At 30.7% G+C, this 17321-nt stretch overlaps 3 protein-coding genes across 3 annotated transcripts; 1 reads left to right on the top strand and 2 right to left on the bottom strand.

Moving 5' to 3' along the window:
• Window positions 1-1690: 1690 nt before the first annotated feature.
• On the bottom strand, window positions 1691-3578 carry LOC106766491 (flavonoid 3-O-glucosyltransferase). Its single transcript, XM_014651215.2, has 2 exons — window positions 2833-3578; window positions 1691-2673 (listed from the first exon to the last, which is right to left on the bottom strand). The coding sequence occupies exons 1-2, from the start codon at window positions 3326-3328 to the stop codon at window positions 1691-1693; spliced, it is 1479 nt and encodes a 492-aa protein (XP_014506701.1). The 5' UTR covers window positions 3329-3578.
• A 9755-nt stretch (window positions 3579-13333) lies between these two features.
• LOC106767356 (pathogenesis-related protein PR-1) lies at window positions 13334-14284 on the top strand. Its single transcript, XM_014652228.2, has one exon. It carries the CDS (start codon window positions 13592-13594, stop codon window positions 14111-14113), a length of 522 nt encoding a protein of 173 aa, XP_014507714.1. The 5' UTR covers window positions 13334-13591; the 3' UTR covers window positions 14114-14284.
• Window positions 14285-16144: 1860 nt separating this feature from the next.
• On the bottom strand, window positions 16145-16981 carry LOC106769349 (pathogenesis-related protein PR-1-like). The gene has a single exon (XM_014654943.2). It carries the CDS (start codon window positions 16949-16951, stop codon window positions 16349-16351), a length of 603 nt encoding a protein of 200 aa, XP_014510429.1. The 5' UTR covers window positions 16952-16981; the 3' UTR covers window positions 16145-16348.
• Window positions 16982-17321: the final 340 nt, after the last annotated feature.

The raw sequence follows: 17321 nt of genomic DNA, 5'->3' as shown, positions 1-17321 counted from the left end.
TTTAGAATTTATTTAGTTCTTTCGTCATTATAAAGTTAGTATATAATAATAATAATATATCATTATTTACTATTAATATTATTATGTTTATTATTTTGTATNTNNATCTAACTTTTAATTTTATAAAATGGAAATGATAAAAGTACTATTATTGAAGTTTCCTCTGAATTTTATATTTTGTAGTATGTTATAAATTCAAATCTGAATCACATGAATGGTCCGATAATGTAAAGAGAGAAAGAGAAAGATTGTTAAGGATAGTGGGGAGGTGTAAGATATTTTTGGAATAAAGAAAATAGTGGGGAGGTGTAGAATATTTTTGAAATAAATTAAGTTAATGGAGAGGTACAGGTCCCACTTAGAGAGGTGTAGGGAGCAACACCCAAGGGAAAATAATAGACGCAGACCAGGCCCAAGACAATAGAGCAGATGCAGAAGCCCACATGAAGAAAATAAGGAAAGATTGCCCATATACAGGTGGCAATGGCTTCCTGCACCTCATCAAATTTCTTTTAGCACTCCACAATTCAAAGGAAAATATTTAAATACCCTTCACTGTTGCACCACACCACCACTGTCATTCTAGCCGCACCGTCACCACCACCAGACCACTACTGCAGAGGAAGAAGAAGAGAAAAAGAAATACTAAAAGAATTCTTTTGAAGAGTTTTTTCCAAAAATATTTTTATACTGAAAGTTCTTTTTAGTATTCTGGAAAATTCATTCCAGAAGATATTATATGTGTTCCAAAAAATTGTTTTGAAAATCCATTCCAAAAAATGTATTTCACGCGTTCTGAAAATTTTATTTCGAAAATTTTGTTCCGGATAATTTTTTTTGAAAATATTATTCCTGAAATTCCAACATTTCAGTTTGGAAAAGCCTATTCTGAAATTAATAAATTGAAAGTCAGTTTTACAAAAACAAAATAGTCATTCAGGAAAATGATGAGGTGCAGTAAGAAATTAATGGGGTGCATGAAACAATTGTCATAGAAGGTAGCTCTTTTAAATAAGAAAAAAGTTTAAAGGCAGTTTCTTAAGTACTTCGAGAGGCTAAAAATAATAATAAATTAGTTTTTGGGAGCACGAGGATCCTCCACTATTCTCCTATCTCTAATTATTTTGTGTAAGAAATTAATATTTTTAAATTGGTAAGAATAAAGTATTATTTTAATGCTCATCAAGCTTGTGGGAGGAAGAAGAGATTTCTAAGAGAGAACTCAAACTTGCTTGATTTGTAATAAGAAAGGTCTAGATTAATCTATACAAAATATACATTTTTAATAACTTGTAGATTACAAATTATTTCTATAAATATATTTCTAAAAATGAATATTCATTTTTAATAGCATCTTAATCAACTATATAGATACATAATACATTTCCTCCAATGTCCACTAATTAATTTTTCTCAATTTTTAGATGGAAAATTTAAGAATCACCCTAAATTTTTGTAGTTTAGAATATTATATAACTATAATATTATAAGATGAGTGTCCGGAGAAAATGGAAATCTTCATTATCGTTTACATTAGCAGTTGAGGAATAATGAGGAACCTTTTAAAAATCTACACCTAGAACCAAGTGTATATTCCTTTAGCTACCATTTGGAAATCAAAATCTAAGGTTCCAACTGGTTTTAATGGATTTCAACCGTGCAGTTGTGGGTGAAAAAAACTTCTTAAACCTTAGTGTTTTTGATGATGGTGGTGGTGGTGGCGGCGTAATTTGTGATGTGCTGCAGCAAATGCGCCTGCAATTTTGTGGCGGATACCTCTTAAACCATGTGGTTGATGGTGTGATTTGCCATGGTGTAAACCTGAAAGAATATCTGCAAAAGTGCAGAAATTCTTGGTAGAGTCACCTTCAGGTCCCGCTGCCTCCATTGCCAAATCCTTGAGTTCCAATACTTTCTCCCGCATCATCATCCCTTTCTCACTTGACATTACTATTTCGAGAACTCTTAGAGTTTCTTCTTTAGTGAAAACATTGTCTTCAAGCCCCACACCAATTTCCCATACATGCTCAAGTGTAGCAGTGTTCAACGACTGATCTCCAAAAAAGGGCCTACAAATCATAGGCACACCACCAACTATGCAATCCAAAACTGAGTTCCATCCACCATGTGTTATGCACACACCAACTGCTGAATGCTTAAGGATCTGCATTTGGGGGGCCCACCCTACAACCTTCCCATGCGTTTTTGTCCTTTCCATGAACCCATCTGGCAATTGTTTTTCAGGGTTACCTCTGAAAGCCCAAATAAATGGATACTTACCTTCTTCTAGGGCATCTGCTATTGCAGTCAACTCATCTGGTGGAGGCATTATCACACTTCCGAAGCTGATGTATACTACTGACTTGTCCTCTTGCGAGTTCAACCAGGGTAAGCACCCTTCATCATCAAGAGTAACAGATTGTGGTGTTGTCAAAATGAATGGACCAACGTTCAGAAGCATCTGGAACCTGGTTTCTAGCTCCTGCCCAATACGAATGTGTACTGCACTGAAGGAGTTTATGGCAACTGCGGTTGCTCGGGGCAAAGCTTCTCCCATTTTCTCTAACATCATTGAAAAAGGGTCTTCTGCCATTTCCACCAATCCTTCAGGCAAGTCACCTGCTTTCAGCCCATTGAAACCAGTAAGGAAATCGATTTCTTTGTTTTCTCGGACTGCAAAACAAGAAAAACATATTTCTCGTTAGTCACCTGAATCAATTGAATATATTATTTCGATAACACACACTTGTATAATTCAATCTTCTTCTTTTTTTTTTTAATTAAAGAATCGATATACGAAATCAAGGTTGAGGGGGGGAAAACGCCATATACCTCCATCTGGGCCCAGCTTTTCCCTGATTTGTTGGGAGGAAATATGAGCAAGGAGAGGGTGAGGCCCTGCAGTCCATAGAGGAACCCACTTGGCATGCATTTCTTCAGCCATGTCAGCACAAAACCAAAAGAAGGCATCAGAGACCAAACAAGTGATCTGCCTCCCCGTTTTCTCCACGGCTTCGTTCATGGCAGTCCTATAGTTAGCGGGCATGGCCTTAACGAAGTAGGCAACGGGGTCTTGGGGGTTCCCCGAGGGCACAAAACCCTCCGGCAACCCATCTTCAATGTCATAAGGCCTTATGTTCAAAAGCTGCTCCTCGTTGAGCCCAGCGAAGACAGAGGCATTGGATCTTTTCGTGCTGAAGAACGAAAACGTCACTTCCGGTGCCTCGGCCGCCGCCCTACGCACCAGGTTCAGAAGCGGAGCCGCGTGTGTGCCATAGGGAAATGCCAAAACGGCCACATGCCTGTCGTCGGTAGGGCAAACAGCCATTCTGGACGTTTCTGGTTTAGACACTATTATTCGCTAATTCTACCTTTAAGATTTCTGTTCTCTTTTCTTCTCCCTTTGACAATTTTGTGTAGCTAGATTTATAAGTCATTGGGTTACGTTTCCTGCAAAAGGTTAGAAAACAGAGAGAGACATGCACGGGGTTTGTTGGAAGATGATAACTAACTCAACTGTTTGCATGCATGCATGTATGAAGACGGTAATGAACAAGTTTTTCTTTTGCACAGCATGTGCTCCGGCGAGACTACCTGTAGACAGTCGGATACAACGGCCGGTGAATGTATGCTTGTTTTCCGGTTGACTTGGGTTGGTTTCGTTGAACCACCGACTTGCATTTCCTCGGTGTATGCATTTCGTAGCTGCGACGTAACTGAAAAACCCTAATCTTAGCTTCCACAAAAATAACAATGGGAATAAAATTGCGGGAATTTATCTCATTCATCTGTTTTCTTCGTAAGTTAACAGGATGTCTTTCAATCTTAAAACTTCCTACTATATATCAGCCATATATTACCATAATATTAATATGGCATATATTTAAGTTTTCTAATTTATAAAAAAGAATAATCATCAATACTTAATGAAGATTAATTTGGGTCACCCCTTTTGCTCTTATACTCCCAAAGAATATTCCATTTAGCATCTAAGGCCTACTTTGTTGTGATTACTTCATGGATTGACCATTGTTATTGATAAATGTCAAATAATTAAAATTGATTTTTTATTAAGAATATAACACTTAGTATTTTTAAAGTATTATTATAATCTCTTAGTAATTTTATTTAATGAATTCGAAAGTAAAATCATTGTAAAATGTGAGCTATTAAATATCAATATCCATTGTTACTTTTGTAGCTACTTTCTTTTACTTCATTTCATTTTAATTTATTTGTGTGTACACCTTGCTCCCATCAATAGCATGAAACTCAAATAAATAAAAGATAGAAGTATCAAATGAAATAAACAAGATTATGTGATAAAAAAAATTCAAATTATGACCAGCATTACAAAATTGTAATAGAAGATTCAAAAATTAATTACAAGAAAAATACTCAGTTTTCCCCTTTGGAGTGAATTATTTCGAGGTATATTCTTTGTGTTTTGAAAATGAAAATGTGAAGAGGAAAATATATTTTCGTATCTTTTAGAAGGTCCTGAAAATATATATATTCCTAAGAATCTTTATTCCCAATGTAAAATAAAATTTTTACATATTAGAAATAAGAAATGATATTTTGACATACTTTTTTTTACATTCATTTAATATTATTATTCTTTATTTCTTTTTCTTTAAAATACAAAAGTTTATTATTTTATATTTAGTTTATCTTTTTAATATGTGTCAAATAAATATGTATCATCTTACTATTATTCTTTAGAAACTACACTATCTATTTTTTTTTTAGTGATTTCTATACAGGGAGGGGTGGATATCTCAATTTCCACTAAAATTTGAAAGTATTCTGTCCATAAATCATCTACTTTTATTACATTCTTCTATTTTTATAAATTTTAATTAAATAAAAAAATTATTTTTTAAACTATAAATTACTCATGTCTACAATAATAACATTTTTTAATATAACATTCCATGAAATATGATTATTTAAAATACAAAATTAAGTTGTGAAAGACACGGTCCTTTTTTATAAAAACAAAAAATGATAAAATGTGTCTTAAAGTATATGTTTTATTTTTTTACAATTTTCAGTTATATTTTTTTAATTTAATTTAATTTTCAAGTTAATCTTGTAACATTGTGAGAAAATAGGCATTACTACTGTCTCAAATCATTACATGATAAGTATAGAAGAGACCTAATCATAAGAATAAGTTTCACGTATAGTCATGATGTTTTACAATTAAGTTTCTCTAAGAACTTATATAAACATTATCATTTTTACACAAAGTATCATAAGGCAAAAATGAAAGTGAAACATAAATGAATACGAAAATTTGATTTATTATAACAAATAGACCTAAAACTAATATAGAATTTTTTTTACTTAATTATAGGAATGTCACTACAAACTTTGTATACCGATTGTAGTGATAACCAGTATAAAAAAGTTTTCCTTAATTATAAAATTGTCATGCCGAAAGTTATTATACCGAGTAGATTATAACACACATAATAACTCGTAAAATCAGATTTTTTGCACTAGTATGATATCGTTTGCTACTAAGTCGAAGCGAATAATAGTTAATCATGATAATATATAAGTTGTACATGAATCTTCTTTTGTTTGTTAAGAATCTAGATATATAATGGTGTGCTTGTAGAGTCTGATTCCTTGATCAATAGTTTCAAGATTTATAACATCTAGATTCACTTCATAGTAATTTAGAAGCATGTCCTAATTCTTGACTTGTAAGAAAACTCGTTTTGCAAAAAAAAATTAAAATTAACTTTTAAATAAACTAATATGCTAGATGAGAGATGAAAGATTATAACATTTTGAAATGATGATACAAGTAAGTTCAAACTACAAGGATACTTGATAAAAATAGAAAAAAGAAAATAATATACTAAATCTTTCAAAGCAAGAACTTTTAAAAGGTTTAAAGACTTTTTTGGAAAAGTGAGAAGGTTACCTAATAATAAATCTCATGAAATTGTTAAGGAATTTTCATTCATATATTTAGTTAGGATTTTCTTGATGATGATTTTTTTTATGTGTAATGTAATTTCATCATAGATTTTGTATTATTTTCTATATTTTTATTTATTTATTTTACTAAACTTCTTATGTTATAACAATGATGCTTAATTTAGATGATAAAAAAAATATTATTATTATTATTATTATTATTATATATATATATATATATCAATAAAAAAAATATCATAACAAATGTGATACAAAATTTAATTTAATTTACACTTAGTTACAGATAATTTTTCTTATATTATATGAGAAAACTCCAACCAATACTGAGAAGAAAGATATTGGTCTTAACAACAGAATAATTATTTAACATAAAAATAAATAAACAAATAAATAAGTGCTCATCTTAACAAACAAGAGAAAAAAATTAGAAAAACTTAATAATAAGTCATGACCATGACACCACTTTTGATACAAAATATTAAAGATTGTATGTTTATGAGTTTTTTTTTTATTGTTCCACCCCTTATTTACAGCTATCAGACCATCTATTAATGTCTAATATCACATTTGATATGTATATATCTCAACATGAAATGAGTGTGTTGAAAATCTCACACCGACTAAAGATAAAGTCAATTTATAATTGATAGCAACTTCCTCAAATTAGGTTAGGCCAAAACACGAAGATGTTATGATGATGATATAGTGCAAAAGCAAGGTGGATAATGGGGAAAAGCTCATGGTCTTTGGTATTTTAATGGTGATGAGGTGGTGTTCTAATTACAGAGGTTAGAACAACTCTAGATGAAGGTGATTAGAAGATATCACATGAAATACTCTAGTCTTGACTTTAGAGACTAATATAATGCTTCAATATTTTGACAACATATTATTACTAATCTTAAAGTGGGTTTACAACAGGGAGACATCTCTATTTACAGATAGTGTCTCTAAAGTATATCAAAATCTATCAAAATTCTAAAATGTTATCTTGCACCACATCTTACAATTTATAAGTGTGTAAATTTCATCTTACAAACTAAGTTTTTTTTAGGTTGAGTTAGATTTGAAATTCATTTTTTTACACAGTATAAGAAACAAAAGTTAGAGTATATTTTAAAAAAATTTATTTTTGTTGGATATGTTGTTTCATTCATTCACACCAAAACGTATACATATATGGCAATAACCTTACAAAGGAGAAATTATTATTTTCATTTTTAATCAAACTTAACTCCCTAACACTAATTTTTAACTTTTAGAAAATATAACTTAATTGTTTTTTTTTGTTAATTGATGTGTGAGTAAATGTAACCACATTCATGTCTTAGTTTAGGTCATTTGCATGCATAATTGCATTCATTGAAGGATTTTAGTCATGGATTATCTTTGTTTCGGATCATACATTGGCATTTTGTGTTTTTTGATGTAGATTGGTGATTCTAAGTGCCCAAACCACATTTTTGGAAGAATTGATGGACAAGATAGAAAGATGAATCCAGAGAGTTCAACAACGCAGCTGGGGAGAATTCCATAACCTGTGGAGTTTACTGAAGTTTGCTTCAAAATGCAGTGACAAACAGAGAGCTCCACAAGTGAGTTGTGGTTTCTACCACAACCAGTGGATTCACGTCAGGATTTGGCAAGAGGACCAGAAAAGAACACAGGCAGAGTGGGGAATTTTCCATGGGCTGTGAAAGTTTCCAGGAGCAGTTATTGAACAGTTATTGATCTCTTTTATGACTGATTTAAAGAGATTAAATTAAAGGAAAATTGGAGGAAGTTAAGGAAAAAGAAAACCACTCTCCTAAAAAGGAGGAATTAGTGGGAAGGAGAGAAAAGACGTGGAGGGGGAGACAAAAAGGGATTCACGGACAACAAAGACTTCTTCTTCATCTTCTTCTTAGGCAGCTTTTTCATACTTTTGTTTTTGAACTTCCTTTACATTATGCAGAACTAAATTTCCTTTTGTTAGTGGATTGATGTAGTACTTTGGATTATATTTTCTGAACCTTTTCAATTGATGTCAAGTTTATTTTAATTATCCCAGTGTTCTATTTATGTTTTTATGTCAAATCTATGAGCAGTTTCACAGTTGGGAGATTGGGAATTGCTTACGTTTATAAATAGAACAGATTAGATGCTGTCACAATTGGGAAATTGGGCAGGACTAGTTAGTTTGAATTGAGATATGATTGTTCTTCATGATCTTATTGAATTTGTAATTGGCCTAAGGGATTGGGGATTCAAATTCAGGGGATACGTTTGCTCACTAAGGGATTAGGGGTAAACAAGCTCTAAATAAACTCAAGTGGATAATTATAATTTACACATCGATTGAAAAGGGGAGGAAATTATATGAAAAGGTATGAAATCAATTCTCTAACATTGTTTATACAATTTGAATTTCCATCACTTGTTTATGTTCATCATTCTACTTGACAATCTTTGTTACTCAAAATTAAGTAAGTTAGTAAACTGGTACTCAACTCATTCAATCCCAGAGGACGATATTTTGTTACTACAATTACGATTGGTATACTTGCCAAACGTACATCATTAATTTAGTTTGTGTATAGTTCGTTTTGGTTGTAAAGTAAAAATGATGGGAAAAATAAATAAGTGTGAAAAATATTTATCAATCATTAATATTTAACAAAGAATTTGACTTTGCTTAAAAATATTAAAAGATGTATTAGAACAAAATACTTTATAAGTATTTACAGTATACACAATTACTTTTAGAAATTAATATTAAATTATATAAATTAAAAACAAAAATTTTAGAAACTGGATAAACAGTTATTCAAATTTATTTACACATAAACTGATTTTATGTTATAAATAAGTTCATTTTCTATAAGTATATTCCACCTATAATATAGCTCTCATCAATTACTTATTTAGTATAAGATAACTAAAATAACATTCTTTGTAAAACAGTTGTCTTGTTTTCAGTGACTGATTATCTTTTCATGTTTTTTTATTTTTTCGCTTTTAAATAAAGTATTTCCAAAAAATACTTTATTTTATGTTTATTAAAGATAGTTTGACACAAATATTTTTATCTCACCATTTTAAACAAAAATTAAAAGTAAAAAAATATTTTTGAAATAAATTATTGAAAAATTTTGTATCATTTGAATGTAAATGACATCTGTGCGAATCAACGTATTTATGTTATACTTCGTTTTATTTTGTTCTTACCAAAACAATAAATAATAATTTCACCTTTAGGCGCGTTTTTTACGAGAAACGTGTAGTCAAAGACATTGGTAACTTGCATAAGTTATGCTAATCCTTTTTTCTCGGGACTCGTGAAGCATGATACAGGTACCTTAGCCGAGTCTTGATAATAAATACTTATAAATAAGGTTTTTTATTAAAAATAATAAAGAGATTAATTAGAAATTACGATAAAAGTTAGAGTAACAGAAATATTTTTATCTTAAATTACAAAGTTAATATTTGTTAAAATTATTTGTTGAAATCCATGGTCCATTACCGGAGAACGGGGAATGTTAGTTGATTAATTCACAAGTAACCGTAACAATGATTAGGTGTTTTTTCTTTGTCCGGTAACTCTGGCGGGAATTGAGAGTCCGAAGATCAAGGCGTAAATGTTCATGAACACACTCGACAATTATCTGCTTTACGAAAGTCTTGTCCTCTTTTAGAAAATGTTATACTTATTTTCCTAATCTAATCCCTGCTTAAATACTTAATTTTCTCTTAATCCTAAATCATTGAAATTGCAAATACATGTGGTGTAAAGTAGCACTCATCTTTCTCACATCCCTCCATATTTTGCGTGTCATATTGTATAGCAGGATTATTTATGTATCTCTTAAATTTATTCACACCATTTCTTTAGTTTGAAAATATTAAAAGTAAAAATATTTGAAACCTAAAATCTATTATATTTTTTTACTCTCTAAATCATCTAGATAATTACAATAACAACATTCACTTCATCACTTTAAACAATACACTAAAAAAATATTTTATAAACTAGACAACTAAATCTAAATAAAAGAATTACAAATTTTATATAAAACATCAATTCCCACAACCGTATAAGAATGAAGTAATATATATTATTCACTAGAAGAAACAATGACCAACAATACGTACAATGAGTTTCTTTTAACTTATAAGCTGAGTTTGATTAGATTACAAGTTTATGTATTCGAAATATGATACATTCACTTTATTCCAAACAAAAAATAAATGCATATAGATATTAATTATTTAATACTTTCATTACAATTTACTAATATTTGAATATTAATTTCATATAAATACTATAATTAAATATTTTACAAAATAAAATATTAAATTGATCATTTATAGATAGTATTGAGTTTGATCTCTTGTCTTTCAAAAGATTAAATTCACTCGTTTTTTTTTTTTAAAAAAAAAAGTTAAAATGATTATTTTGTTAATTTAAAATGAAAGTTGTTATGTTCTTATTATATTATTTTGTAGTTAATAAATTGAGTTAATTTTAATAAGATTATAAGTAAAAAATTTATTTTAGAATCCAATGATTCAATATATAAAATTATAATCATTCATTAAATATATTTTACAACTTTATTTTTATTTTACATCAGTATCTTATATTAGTACTTGTTTTACTTAGATCTATATACGTATCAATGATTTTTATAGTGGTTATACAATTTTATTTATATATTTTTCAGAAGTAGGGAAGTCGTCTATTCACATGTGATGATATATACACACATGTATTTATTTTATCATTTCAAAGACAAAAAGAAACAAAAACAAATAATGTAAAGGAAGTGAGAACAGATATCATGGAGATAAGCTAATATGAAATAAAATAACATACATATTTAAATTTTCCCTTTTCTTTCTTAATTTTTTATAAGAAAAACAATCATAAATTATTTTTCTAATAATTATTTGAATAAAAAGATGGCTTAATACCTCTTTTTGTCCCTCTTTTGGAGGTGAATGTTCAATTGCGTCCTACCTTTTTTCAAAAGTTCAATTTCGTCCCACCTTATGAAAAAAGTGTACAATCAAGTCCTTTTGGGTAACGGAGTTAAAAACATAACGTTTGACCTGTGTTCTGTGCAACGTGGCAGTTTATTGATCAAAACTTTGAAGGGTAAAGTTGGGATTTTAAGTAAATGGATTTAAGTAAATGGCTTCCAAGTGAATGTGAGTGGCAGTAATGGGAATGCTGCGTAATAGATAGGGTAGAAATTTCATACTATTTGTTTGACATAATAATTAAAGATACAGAAATTGTAAACTTCTCATTAGAATTGTTCCTGAAGAATTTAATAGGAAGAATGGAGTATATGCAGATATGTCCAAAGTGGTTCACTGTCAAAGCTTTAGCAGAAAATAAAATTTCTTCTCATTGATCCCACTAAAGGTTTACAATCTAGGAGTCTAGGACCACAATCAAAGCTTAATTTTAGCCACAAAAAACATGTCTCAACTTTTTAATTTGGCTATAAATATTCATCTTGAATTTCTTATCTTTTTCCAAGTAAATTTCCTTCATACTAAGTCTGTGTGACCAAAGGAAACTGCAAAAAGCTAGAATGAAGTCATCCATGGGAATGGGATGGTTGTTTCCTGTGTTTCTGCTCTTTCGTTTTTCATTCTCCCATTCCTGGTGTCACCCAATGACAACCTTGCATTGCTTCACTTCAAGGCCTCCTTAACCATTAATGTTAATTATTGTGATCGGGTTTATCCAACCATAGAAATATGGGAAAATGAAACAGATTGCTGCTCTTGGTCTGGAGTCACCTGTCACCTTCAAGATCCAAATTGGAAGATCGATCTTGCAAATCGCGTTTTCTGCAATCCCAAATCGCTGAACCCCAAATCGCGTTTTCTTCAAACCCTAACTCTCAGATTTTTTTACATCTAAACAAGGTCAATTTTTTTTAACCAAATCCATTTACTTAAAATCCCAACTTTACCCTTCAAAGTTCTGATCAATAAACTGTCACGTTGCACAGAACACAGGTCAAACGTTATATTTTTAACTCCGTTACCCAAAAGGACTTGATTGTACACTTTTTTCATAAGGTGGGACGAAATTGAACTTTTGAAAAAAGGTAGGACGCAATTGAACATTCACCTCCAAAAGAGGGACGAAAAGAGGTATTAAGCCTAAAAAGATTTACCATTTATATAAGATTATTTCATCTTGAATGCAATTAAGGGTGTTGATCCCAATTACTAAAATGCTCTAACACACAAGCTCTTAATAAATATTCCAAAAACTGAATGATTATTTTTCATTGTCCATAGGAAATGATAAAAGTGGAGTTTAGTTCCTAAGGTTTAATGCAAATTTCTCCAAAATTTACGAGTAAACATAAAATCCCTACCAAATACAATCCTAATGGAACTTCATGTAATGTTACAATTTCTCCTATGTATAATTTAGTCAATTCCTCTAATGATATTACATGATGCTAACGGGTAAAAAGTAAACAAACTTCGTTAGTTTATCCACGACAATTCATATGAAATAAAATTTTTGAATATTTTGTAGTAAACAGACTACAAAATCGATTTATGTACTATCACATTTTCATTTCAATATATCTAAGGATTATAGTATTCCTATTGACATTTGATGTTCTATCTTATCTTTATGATAAACTCGACACATTGTTATATATTGTACTACTTTTTTATTTCTGATACATTTTTGTTGTTGTTGTGTTTTCTCTAAAGTTATTATTATTTTAAAAAAATATTTTTTTGTATTATGTACAGATTTTATATTAAATTTGTATTTGAAATGATTTAATCTAAGATTTATTTTCTTTATTTTTTTTACAACATTTTTTTTCATATATTAAATTTTAACGTACTTTGAAATACTTTAATTCCCCCTATACTTATATTTTTCTTTTTAATTTCTTTAAAAGAAAATTATACTAACTAATGTATCAAAATTCATCAATATTACATATATATACAAGATTAAAAAAGGTTAAATAATGCAATTAGATAGCAAAACGTAAATTATATACGATAATCACACATGATGTCTCAATGAGTCCCTTTAACCAATCATGTGACTAACATATCATATCACATGTCAGGCCGAAATATATTTGTCAAAAATGATAAACCCACGGGAAATTTAGATCGATTTGTTAAATTGAAAAAAAATTATAAAGAATTCCACAGATATAACCAAAATTTAAGTCAAGCCCTTTATTTTATTCTATGATATGAATGAGATGTATTATTTTCGAATTGAAAATAGTTCCCAACAATGGAGCTCAATTTGCTAAAATTTAATAAAATTGGTAGACATTATCCAATCAGTCAGACCAGAAAAGTATCCCATGTGCAAAAGGAAGGGAATCCCAACTCAACTCAACGTCTTTGGCCTACAAACGTGGAAATTAATGAAAATTCAGGGAATGAGAAAACAGAGTAACTGACTATGGTTTGATTTTAACTACATTTCCTTTAACTAAGAATTAAAAACGGCAATCATTGTAGAACATGGATGCCACCAAGGCCAAAACAGTTGACAACATAACAACTCTCATTGTATATAACACCCCTTCCTCCTACCTACAAAACATCCTCAAATCTCCAACACAACATCAAAATGAGGCACTGCATTTCAACACGTTGTTTTTTAACACTAGCTTTGTTTCTGTTGCTAATCACAAGCAGCCATGGTATTGTTGTGCCAACCCAAAACCAACCGAGAAGCTTTGCAAACCAATTTCTGATACCCCAGAATGCAGCACGTGCGTCGGTGAGGCAGCGTCCCTTGGTGTGGGACTACAAACTGGTACGGTACGCCCAGTGGTACGCAAACCAGAGGCGCAGTGATTGTGCGCTGGAGCATTCGAATGGACCTTATGGTGAGAACATATTCTGGGGGAGTGGGACGGGGTGGAAGCCAGCACAAGCTGTTAGTGCATGGGTTGAAGAGCGTCAATGGTACAATTATTGGCACAATTCTTGTGCGGATGGAGAGATGTGTGGACATTATACTCAGATTGTGTGGAACACTACTAGGAAGGTTGGTTGTGCTAGCGTTGTTTGCTCTGGAGGGAAGGGCACCTTCATGACCTGCAACTACGACCCTCCTGGTAACTACTATGGAGAAAAACCTTACTGAATTTCTCTAATTATAACCACTCAGACAACACAATAATGTATTAGGATCCTCTGCCATCTGTTTCCCATGTGCCTTTAATTCTTCCTCTGTCTCTTGTCTTCAATCCTCTAGCTACTCTGTATCCTTGTTTTTATTGCTTGTCTAATATCAACACTAAATATCTAATAGGAATATGTTTCTTTTTTCGTTAGAATTTTTGGAAATCAGAATAGTTGTTCTTAGGAATCGGTCCAGTACCACGTAGCATGCATTTTAAAGTTTGTTTTAGGTAGATTTGTGTCCTACTATGATCATCATAAGCTTGTGTCTAGTTGGTTTCATCATTTCCTTTCCAAAAGTGTATATTTTAGGCATATAAAAAAATTATATAAACCAAATTATAAAAAAAAAAAAACTTCTTTTAATAACACTTTTTTAACAATTTTTTACATGGATGATTAGTTCGTTTTAAATATTTTTTAAATATAAATTTAAATAAATCAATAAAATTATTACGCATGTTCCATTATAAAAAAAGATTGTTAAAATATTATTACCCATTATAAAATTAGAAAGAATGGTGGCTGAGGCCAATTGCTAGTCGTAAGCCGGGATAAAAATGAAAGATAAAGATGTGACTTGTTATTGTCTTATTTAATTTAATATATTTTCAATTGAATTAGTCATCAATTTAGTATATAATATTTGAATACCGTTACTGTTGGAATAAACCAATTTTAACGAGTTGACATAAAAGACGATAAAAAAAAATAAAATAATGAAACATGCTTCATGAAATGAAAAAAAAAAAAAAACAACTTTAGGTGGAAATAGTCCAAAAACCTTTTACAATTTTTAAAAATAAGAACTGTATAGATTAGCTAAATCCTTCTTTTTCTAAGTTTTAAAAAAATATTATTCTCCCTTATCAATGAAAAAAAAATACATTCAATGAACATAAATGATTTAAATTAATTAAGAATTTAAAATAAATTCTCCCAACTCTAATGAACTGATATGTTTAAAGAACAAAATGATTTCATTAAATCAAAAGTTGCAATGTACTACAACCCATAAAACAATTAAGAACGATGCTTGTTATCAAATGTTTAATGCTTCCTGTCAAATTAACAAATAGGTTAAATAATCTTTCGGAGCACGCTGGATGATAAATTACTAGATAGTGCACAACATGTCATGCCGACCAATTTTCATATGCATAATTATATTTTTAATTTATAGATAAATTAATAACATGCTACAAAGAGGTCAGTCCAATTTCCAGAATTTTATACCATACATGTAATCTAACTATTATTTTAACCATTCATTTATAATAAAATTGCTAAGAAATTAGCTATCTCCACTCATCACTAGCACTTATTTTTATTTAGATACACATATTTTAGTAAAGTGTTTCTTCGTATTAGTGAAATTTATACTTTCTCATTTTTAAATAGATTGACTTTAAAAAAATTTCATATAGATTAACGAAATCAATTAGTTGAAAGTAACGTGTCTTTTGTTGTCAATTTTATATTATTGGTAATGGTGAATGACAATTTTGGCTGTGCTCATAATTAACCGGATTGTTATAAAATATTTGAAATAAACTAAATTGATTCGGAACTTAATTGAAAAATATAGAAGAAGTTAAGTTCTTTAAAATAAAAATCACACTCAATTGTTTTATTAATTTAGTTTTTAAAAATTAAATTAGTACATCTTACACTAAATTGAAATATAATTTATAATATTAAAGAATATGATTCAAAATAGAATGGCTGGAGATAATAAAATTTTAGTTAAACTATGTTACTAGAAAACTAGCATCTTCTAATAAAAAAATATTAAATGAATATAATTGAAAAACAAATCTCAACCCAACTATGATTTAAAATAGAAAGGCTAGAGATAATTAGTTAAATTATGTTATAGTTGAATTAAAAGTTAATTAGTTTAATTTCATAATAGTTAAATTTAATAATTGCATTTTACCCACTCCTGTTAACCAGTGGATGTGTTTCTTTTACTGTGTCACATTTTGTCAAATTTACTGCTCAAACACTGATTCCACTTATATAAATTTAAGATGAAACACATGTATGTATGTATAGTAGCACAATTTATACTCACTGCCACTGACTGAGAAACTCAATTAACACTCACAATAGCAAGCAGTTCAGCAATACATAATCTAATACTGTTTTTTCATTCTAGCTACATGCATAATCATGTACACATAGTTTATATAATTTAATAGGGTCGCTCTCCAACATAATTGCCGACGGGATCATAATTACAAGTAATGAACACATCTCCATCGTCGCATACAACACGTGCACATCCAATTCTTCTGGTGCTCTTCCACACTATCTGAGTGTAATGGCCACACATCTGACCCGGTACACAGGAATTGGTGGCATAAGTGTAGTACTTCTCTTCATCAGCCCACACTCTCACAGCATCAGATGGTGTCCAGGCCGAGCCACTACCCCAGAAAATGTTCTCTCCAAGCTTGAAATCATTTTCTGGGAAAGAATGTTCCAGTTTACAATCTGCTTGCCTTTGACTAGCCCACCACCTCGCGTACTGCTCCAGCTGGAAGTCCCACATCAGTGGAAGCTCCCACTTGGTTGCTCTCACCAAGTTGTGCCTGAACAAGAACTCTAATGACTCCGCCATGCAACCCCAGCATAGTTGCTTTGACACCCTGTATATGGTTTCATTATCAGGCCTTTTCCGTTGGGTCAATTGAGGAATCGAAGAGTTAGATTGAGGACTGTCTGGGAGAGTGTTAGCATTGCTGGTGAAGGTGACAAGACCTAGAAGCAAGAACAGGATCAAACGGGTTTTCATTTTGTCACTTGGCTTGGTGTGTGACAGAGTTTTGAGCTATGCAGCTTAATTTATAAAGTGAACTTGGTTTAAGAATGTGGTTGGAGGGGGTTACATCACTTGCCATTTAGGTGCCGTGAAGAATAATCGCCAATTCTTTAAGTGTGTGCTTAATATTTTACTATTAAATATAACTTGTAAATGTTGTAGATTGTGGAGATAGGGAGCGTCAGCTAAACGCATGTGAAGTGTGGGAGTGAGAAATGCAGACGAAGATTATGGTGTGTGATCGATGATTGTAGGTTCCCCCGTGAGCCAGGGCTCTGTTCTGCCCGTGAGTTCTCTTGTCCTTATTATGGACGTTAGTGCCCACCATAGTATGTTCTAGAAT

Source organism: Vigna radiata, chromosome 7 (genome assembly GCF_000741045.1).
Source record: "Vigna radiata var. radiata cultivar VC1973A chromosome 7, Vradiata_ver6, whole genome shotgun sequence".
Lineage (NCBI taxonomy): Eukaryota > Viridiplantae > Streptophyta > Magnoliopsida > Fabales > Fabaceae > Vigna > Vigna radiata.
Note: the sequence above shows the minus strand (reverse complement) of the source record. Positions and strands in the feature narration are given on the sequence as shown.